Genomic DNA, 9144 nt, shown 5'->3' on the forward strand with positions numbered 1-9144 from the left:
ATTTTCTCATGTCTTGTCTTCTTTTCTTCTGTCTGCACATGGTCAGTCAGTCATAGGCCAGAGGTTACCAGCACTTAGCCTAAATATAGTCAGTCTGATGTACATCTCATAACATTAAAGTCAATTCAAAGTTAGTTATGTCACACTGTGTCAAAAATGTCATAGTCATGGGTCAGAGGCCTCCTGAAGAAGGCATATCTTTGTGATGGGTCTGCACACATGGCTGGTTGGGGTCTTAATCCAGACCTGACGCACAAGCCCCCTTTCATCTGGTGCAGCTCCGGTGACTCTCCCAATGAGCCAAGAACCACGAGGTGCAGAATCATCCACTATAAGGACCACATCTCCAGGAACAAAGTTACGTTTAATCCTTCCCCATTTCTGGCGCTCTAATTCTGTGACTGGGACTCTCTTTGCATATCCTCTAGATATAAGATCTGTCATGAAGGCAGTGTAGTCTTTATGAAAGTCTTTATCTCTGATGAACCTTTTCTTCAAACCTAAGGCTCGTTGCTCAATTGCACAGTTGTCAGGCATTCTTATGTCTCGGTCTTTTAGTGGCAGGGCAATGCTGTAGTGCCAATCCCCCAAAGTCACCATCTTGCTGGCCAATTCCAGGAACTTCAAGTCTTCCTTTGACAGCCCCATCTGTTCATCATTGCTGCTCTCAGGAAAATCCATCTTGAACTGCTGTTTCCATAGCTTGTCCAGTGTGACAGCAGAAACTCTGTTGGCGGTAACTGTTGCCAAACATCCTGGCCTTCCACAGCATTCTCGATTAAGTGGCCCATTCACAGTCCAGCCGAGCACAGTCCTAATGGCAAAGGGTCCATCACCTACACTCCGGATGACCTCCAAAGGTTCTAGAGCTCTGGGCATATTCATGCCAATCAAAAGCTCAACATTGGCCTTAATTTCTGGCAAATGAACATGCTTCAAATGTGGCCAGTCAACCAGGTCCTGTTGATTTGGGATGTTACCAATATCTACAGGCATTTTATGCTGAGTGAAGAGGTTAGGCATATCACAGTACATGTCACTGTCCAATCCAGCAACTTCAAGTTCAGGTACAATGAAACTGTCCACCACTTTCTCCTGTCCCATGGTGCGCAGGAGAATCTTTGTCCTCCTCCCAGCAATATTCAGCTTGTCCATAAGACCCACTGTACAAAAGGATGCTGAACTCCCTTGGTCCAGAAAGGCATACGTTTCCACTATTCTTTGACCTCTCTTTGATTTTACTTTAACTGGCACAATGGCAAGCTTACAGTCCTGTTCACCGGCCCCAGTAAGACCACTAGTCTGGATCGTAACAGGAATGTTATCTGCCTCATTATTAGGTTTGATTTCATGTACAGTGTAGTGTAAGCATTAAAAGATCATAAAAGGAAACACTAACATTTATGTGAAACTAATTGTAATAAAAAAAATGAACAGGTGCTTTATAGATTTAAAAGAAAGAATCTGAAAACAACACTTTTTTGGTCTGAGTGATCAAAGTAGAAAACAGAACTGATGTTCAAGAACAAACCATAGCTGCACTAATATTACACATCTCCATTGTTGTGGTGAACAGACATGTTGCTTTTAAAACCACATGCAGTGTGTGACCGTGACTGTTCACTGAGACCATGAACGCCACTTCGCTGAAGCCTTCGCCTTCTTCTTCTTCTTCTAAATTGGAAGCAGAAGGAGCACGAGCTGCTTTGATCTACTGAAAGGAAAAAGCAGAATATCTGAGTTGAAACCAGTCAGCTGAAACCAGTAAGACAGGAACAAATTCAATGCAGTGTCTCAGGTGGCTTAGCCTGTTACAACTGTTGATACAAGCTAAATACAGTTAACACACAGTGTCAGGGAGCTCCAGTGTGGGAACTAGTGGCTTTAGGTTTGTAGTCATTTAACTTTCATCCCTTCATTCATTTAATTCAGGAGGAAGAAATGTCAGGTGGGTGCAGGCTGGTTACATGCATTTGGTCCCATGCTGTCTTTAACTTGGTTCACTTTATGGCTGGGCTGTATGTGGGCTTATATCATGTTACTTGGGCAGGAGTTCCTGTCCCCTGTTAGACTTAGAAAGTTTCTCCATAAGTAGAGCTTCTAACTCTTCTAGCACATCTGTGGCTGACAGTTTTTTGGTGGCTCTTTTTACCCCACACTGGTTGTGAGTGTGTAAATAGCCCCACTAGTTATTTTGGGTTGCAGTTAACTTGGGAGGAAGAGGTAGGTCTGCCATGACTAGATGAATAACAATTATCTGGGATACATAAATTTCATAATGCATGCATGTATCTCTATAAACCTGCCTGAGGGCTGCCATTTTTTACATTCAGTTATTTCTTTGTTGAATCTAAATAATGAATGTGTTACAGTTAAACTGACACTGATCAGTGTAAATGGCTCATTGGGACACAGAAACCTTTAAATTAAACCCTATCACCTGATATCGAGTGTCAAACAATATCAAAGCTGTAAAAGCTGTTTACAGTCAGAATTTATAAAACTATGATTGTAAATAAATTCAAACAAGTGAGCTTTTCTCTTTGTGCTGAATATCAACACTGTGATTTCTTAGACTGTAAGCTTTACTTTAGCACAACCAGTTGTAGAAGCTGCCACTCCAAATGTCTTTTGATAACAAGAAAAAAATACCTTTTCAGTCCACGGCCTGAAGTTCTTCTCCGACATCTTCTGCCATCGGCTTTGTCTGCTGGTTTGAAGACAATAAACCACAAAAAGATGATTTAGTCACTTTGTCTGCGTCATGCAGCTCGAATGTGTCGTGTAACGATGTTGAATAGCTGTCGTTATCCCTCTGCTGTGTCAGTAGGATTGTACTGTACAGCATCTCATTGATATGTGAGGAATGCTAATGTAACACGATAACAGACTTACATCATTAAAACATAAAGGGCAGGAGATATTTAGATATTTTTATATTTATATTACATTTTATAGCTGACGGATATTACTAAATAGATAGAATTTACTAAATAGCTGGACGAACATGAAAAATATGACTATAATAACAAATGACCATGAGAGCCAGTAGAATTAATTCAACTGGACACTCAAAAGACGTCCTTAAATGCTCTTTAAGTGGCGGAACAGATGAACAAACAGTTAATCGCTTACTTGAGATGAAATCTGCTCAGCTACTTTGAAAACAGCTTCTAACTGGTTCATCCTTTAACAGGATGACTGCTCAGGGGTAAGGCCATCATGCAGTCCAGCAACCTTTATGGTTCTGCTTTGATTCACCAGGAACTATTAGGGAAACCTTCCAGCGCCTCCTGTGAAAGACACAGGCATAAACACACAAACATTTATTAACATGTTCCACAGTGTTCCAGTTTGATTTTCTCATCCTGTGGACAACAACGTACATGGATGCAGGTTTATTGTTAACTTTTGTAAGGTTTATTTAGTGAACATATCCAGCTGCAGCTCCACTGTGATCCTGAACTGGATAAGCACTTAAGAAAATGTGTCAATAAATGGACATACATCAACTTACTATATTTATCCAAACAGACGGGACCAATAATGCTTCACTGAGTTAGAGACTTTAATGTCTCTTCTATGTAAGAATGTCTCGTGCTGATATACCTGCAAACTTGACAACAAAGGTTTTTCAGACTGCATGTAGCTCTATGTCAGCTCACACATTTACATTTATGTCACACTTATTTCTGCTTTCCCATTTTATAATTATTACTTACATTTTGATTAGATACCTTGAGTTTGTAAATGATCAGATTACATAATTGGAATAAAATGTATCCAATTCAAGGTTGCGGGAGGATGAAGCCTATCCCAGCTGATACAGGACAAAGACAGGCTGCCAGTTTATCGCAGGGCTAACACAATATGTGTAACAGAAAATCCACTTAAATGTTTGATATTTCTTATAATAATCATAATTATGACTATTATTTAAAGGTTTCTTTATAAATACATTTTGATTTTTTATAACCTCTAAAATATAAACCTGAGCTGTTTCAGATTCTGACCTCTGACCTCACTGCAGCTCCCTCTTGGAAGTATGTCTGCTTCTTGTCCCCAGTGTTGACCACCTGCCCTTGATATCACGTACTGTACCTGAGGAACAAAAAAGGACAAACACTTGCCTTCATTTAAGAAGTACATTCATACAGAGGTAATCTATGGAAACACACTAGTTCAACCTTTGGGAGAAATCAGTTCCTGTGAAACATTTCTGTAAATTAACATCATATGGAGAATGAATGAAATGAGTTCTTCCGGTGACTCAGCAGTCAAACACTGACAAATGAAATCTAGTTAAACTATTAAGCATATTTGCTCTTCTGAAATCTGTGTTAAACAACAACAAACATAAATTAGTAACAAAAATACAGCTGAGTAGATATTACAAACCACCAGCAGCCATAATGCTAAATTTTAATCTTCAAATGTTTCTGAGCCGTCTTCAACCTGCTTTTAACACATTAAAGTCCCACAGTCAATGCAGCCTGACTCAATCCTAGATGTTCAGCACACAGAGGTACCGTTTGAAGTTTAGTGTTAACCTGAGTCACTGATCATTTGCAGTATTACAGAGTCTGGCAGTCTTTGCATGATGTCCACGTCACTATAAGTTTCTAGCTGACTCTCAGGTGTGCCAGCAGGAAAGAGTAATAATAACCTCACTGTATATGCTTCCTTTAAGCGCTATCTTTGAGAAATACCACATTGCTTTTCACTATTATGCGGATGACATCCAGATTTATTTTGAGTTACATGATGATCTCGCTTTATCTTTAAATAACTTTCGTGAGTGCATGAGTGAGGTCAAGAAATGGCTGTTGGCAAATACTCTTATTCTCAATGAAAAAAAGACTGAAATCATGATTTTTGGTAGTAATGCCCTTCGCGCCAAACTTCAAGATGCCTTTGGCTTTCTTACTAGTTCTTTCTCTGATACTGTCAGGAATCTGGGTGTCTTGTTTGACAGCTCCTTTAAACTTGATAAACAGGTGTCTGCTGTTGTCAGATCTAGTTTTTATCAGCTTTGTCTCATCTCCAGGGCCAGACACTATATCCCGTATAATGACTTAGAAAAGCTCATTCATGCTTTTGTAACATCAAGACTAGATTACTGTAACTCACTCTATTCTGGTCTCCATGCTACCCTTCTACATAGATTACAGACAGTTCAGAATGCTGCGGCACGTATTCTAACTAAAACCAAGAAGTTTGACCATATTACTCCGGTTCTTGCTGAGCTGCATTGGCTGCCTATCAAATACCGTATTCAATTTAAAATTTTGCTGCTTACTTTTAAAATTATCAATAATACTGCACCAACCTATCTTAAGGAACTTTTAAACCCTTATGTCCCTGCCAGGGCTTTAAGGTCATCCTCGCAGTTATTGTTAGTTCAGCCCAGATCTCGGTTGAAATCTAGAGGCGATCGATCGTTTGCCTTTGCTGCACCTGAGTTATGGAACAGCCTCCCGATTGGCATTCGGGAGTCTGATTCTATTTTTTCTTTTAAAGCACGCCTTAAAACTTATCTTTTTGAACTTGCCTTTTCTACCCGTTAAATGCTGACTGTTAACTGCGACCTATTGCATTAACTTTTTACTATTCCTTCATTCTTGGTGTTCTCTATCATGCGGCACTGGGTCTGCTATAATCTATGTGCTGCAGTCCATTTTATTAGTGGCTTTCTACTGTGAACTTTGTCTGCTGTTCTTATTATATTTGATATTAATGCTCTTAACTGTATTATTTTATTGTTTTTCTGTAAAGCACTTTGGTATGCCTAGGCTTTTAATGTGCTCTATAAATAAAGGTTGTTGTTGTTGTTGTTGTTAACCTGCATCCTGAGGTTTGTCATGCAGGATTAAATTTACAGTGGCTTTGTTCACACAGCTAGGATTGTATTTTACACTGACCCTGGGTCAGTATAAGTATCATACAGTTTAAACAAAGCACTGAAACTTGCACATATTTATTACAGATGCACTGAAGCTAATCGAGATATTTGCTGTCAACCTGTGGCTGCGATTAATCACTTTACTGAAAACTTTATTAACTAGTAACTTCATCAGTCATGACAGAAGCTAATATTTCTGTGCTAACATCGTTTAACCAGTAACAGCTTTCCTCCAATATAAGCTAACGTTTACACCGTAACTTTAAGCTAGCACCATAAAGACGGTAAAACACGTAATAATATCTACAAATGCATCTTAAAGCTCTTATATTAGCACTCGGTGTATTACTAACATAACCACATTAACATTACTGACACTCGCTGACTTTTAATAGTCATTCTATAAATGCTGTCCGTTTAAATGGTCCTGTACCTGTACACACTGCATATCCACCGGATTCCAGCCAGAGTGGATTCTGGAGTCTTCCACGCTCCTGTTAGTGATCCTCCATCTGGATGGATGAGAACAACCTTCTGAACAATCTAGCAGGTCTCCTTGGGGGGCACGTCTCCCCACCCCCCAAGCGAGGGCCGTGGCACTGAAACGGCTGGCCAGAGAAGGCTTGAAAAAAAAGGACATTTATCTTTTCTTCTTCAGCCAGCTTTTTCCCCCATTGTTTTTCCAAAGTACACATTAAGCTTCTTCTGCAGCATTATCACACACTAATTACACATGGAAACCTACCTACTTCTTTCTTCATTACAAACAATTACACTTTCTGTAAAGTGCTTTCAATAAAACAGAAAAGAAAAGTGTGTTTTGTTTTGTTTTTTTTATTCAAGATCTGTTCACATGTACTTAGCAAAGGTGAGTACACAGCATGAGGAAAGCCAAAAGCAAAGAGAGCGTATGAAGGTAATATTGAAGTAGGCTTCGTTTTGAAGTGGTGAAAGGCAAAGGCATGAGTGTAAGGTAATAAGGGGTAATGAGAGAGATGAAGAGCGGGCGGAGGACTTGGCTCAAGCAGGAAAAAGCAAAAAGGAAATGCGAGCGCGTTTCCCCGCCCCCCGCGCAGGGCCGTGGCAGTGAGTTCGTGGGGGGTTCGAACTGGCGGAGTTCTGTAGCAGAGTCCCCGCCACATGTCATAAGCCAAACGACCGGCCGAGGGAATACTTAAAAAAAAGGACATTTATCTTTTCTTCTTCGGCCACCTTTTTTTCCCATTGTTTTTGCAAACTACACATTAAGCTTCTTCTGCAATAACACACTAATTACACATGCAAACCTACCTACTTCTTTCTTCATTACAAACAATTACACTTTCTGTAAAGTGCTTTCAATAAAACAGAAAAGAAAAGTGTGTTTTGTTTTGTTTTTTTTATTCAAGATCTCACATGTACTTAGCAAAGGTGAGTACACAGCGTGTTGGGTCTGGGCCTCTTTGCTTAGGCTGCTGCCCCCGCGACCCGGCCTCGGATAAAGCGGATGAAGATGCATGGATAGATGGACTGATGTTCCAATTGTAACATTATGTTTACAATGTTACAATTTCACATTATGTTAAATTGCAACATAATGTAAAATTGTAACGTTAAGTTTACAATGTTACGATTTTACATCATGTTACAATTTCATATAATGTAAAATCATAACATTAAGTTTACAATGTTACAATTGTAAATATAATTTACCCAATTAATTCTGTCATAACAGAAGTATGACTTCTCTGTGTTATTAATCCGTATTAATATTGTAGGGATATTAATATCCCTACAATATTAAGCATCAGACTTTATCAAATTTTCTAAAAACTTTTTTTGTTGGATAGTGTAGCGCAGCTGGATAGTGTAGTGGTAATACTACACATCTTTGGAGTCGCACGTTCGATTCCCACCAAGTATCCAGTAAGAGTCCTGGCTAGACCCCTCATGCTAACCAAAAATCCCTGGAATGGTGCGGCTACGTCTGCAGTCTCTCCGCTTGAATTTAGAGCTTGCTTGTTTGTTAAATGTATTATTTACTGTTTTTAGTTTACTCCATGACGGGGCTGGATATCGGGCGTCCTGCACCACCCATCCGGTCTGGAGCATAGCGAAACCATTTCTGCACTGTTTGAACGAAGGTGAACTCAGAAACTGCCCCCACCTGCTGAGTCAGGCCATCTAAGACAACAAAAAACCCCAAAAACAAACAAACAAAAAAACAGTAAAAAAGAGGGGTTCAATTAGAGTTCAAATATGAATAACCTCTCGCCAAAAGTCTTTAACAGCTAGAAAGCTGGCAAACTACTAAGCTGATCAACATGAAAGGCACAAGGTGGAAATCAGCAAACTGCTGCCTCACTTTGTTCACCTGTGCTCTATATTTCATGGTCCGGTTGGCTGCAGGACCAAACATTTGGCCTTACACCTTATTTCTTTATGTTTTGCTTCCAAGGTGCCAGACTTAGGTAACTTTTTACACTGACATGACCTCAGCAATAGTTTCCAATCTTTCAACTTCCTTGGGCTTTGGCTGCTTTTTTACTCATTTTCAGTCCAGTCCTTCTACCTGACCATTTTCAGAGAACTCTAAGGAGCTTGGGGGAAAAAAGCAACCGGACTTCTTTAACTTTTTTGAAGACGTTTCGCTTCTCATCCCAGAAGCTTTTTCAGTTCACTGAAGCCTCATAAGAAAGTGACACAATGACATTTAGATAATAAAACTCGCCAAAAATGAACCTTAAGAGCACTGTCTCTTTAAATACCCTCTTTTGCTTGGTCTGCTCCTTATTTTTTCTCATTTTTTCTTACTTTGGAGGACCAGCAGAGCGAGGGCCGCTAACCTGTGGACATTCATGGAAGGTGACATTGTGTCTGGAAGGCGGGTCCACATAAGAACTCAGATATAATATTTATATTTTTGTTCTAACCTGTTGAGTCCCTGGCAGCAGCCAATGGCAAGGTTGTGCCAGCCAGCAGGATGCTGCGGAGCTGCTGAAGGGCGGGGCTGGAGTCTGAAAGTAAGAGCTCGTTTAGACTCTATTCTGTGAACAGGCTTGCTCCCACGAATATGTGAATTCATCTGTAAAAGAGTTTAACTCTAATGCACCTGTTCCTCCTGCTCCCTGCTGCAGGGCGGCCTGTTGGACTACGAATGCCAGTGCGGAGCTAAGAAGATCAAAGAGGAGCTGTTGTTCTTGAACCTGCCAAAGTGAGTAACCTCAAATCGGTCCCCAAAGGCCTCAAACCACCACAGTTCA

At 40.1% G+C, this 9144-nt stretch overlaps 1 protein-coding gene across 4 annotated transcripts; it reads right to left on the reverse strand.

Annotated features, from left to right (window-relative positions):
- Nucleotides 1-23: 23 nt before the first annotated feature.
- Nucleotides 24-6502, reverse strand: LOC309691106 (uncharacterized protein). Of its 4 annotated transcripts, XM_082508653.1 has the most exons (4): nt 6336-6502; nt 4014-4101; nt 3136-3293; nt 24-2710 (listed from the first exon to the last, which is right to left on the reverse strand). In XM_082508653.1, the coding sequence occupies exon 4, from the start codon at nt 1153-1155 to the stop codon at nt 166-168; it is 990 nt and encodes a 329-aa protein (XP_082364779.1). In that variant the 5' UTR covers nt 1156-2710; nt 3136-3293; nt 4014-4101; nt 6336-6502; the 3' UTR covers nt 24-165. The 4 variants fall into 4 exon arrangements, with proteins under 4 accessions (XP_082364779.1, XP_082364778.1, XP_082364780.1 ...); XM_082508652.1 differs by lacking the exons at nt 4014-4101; nt 6336-6502 and having other exon boundaries at nt 24-1714; nt 2653-2710; nt 3136-3655; XM_082508654.1 differs by lacking the exons at nt 4014-4101; nt 6336-6502 and having other exon boundaries at nt 24-2707; nt 3136-3655.
- Nucleotides 6503-9144: the final 2642 nt, after the last annotated feature.

The sequence above is a fragment of the Aulonocara stuartgranti genome (genome assembly GCF_965226115.1).
Source record: "Aulonocara stuartgranti genome assembly, chromosome: 2".
NCBI classification, from domain to species: domain Eukaryota; kingdom Metazoa; phylum Chordata; class Actinopteri; order Cichliformes; family Cichlidae; genus Aulonocara; species Aulonocara stuartgranti.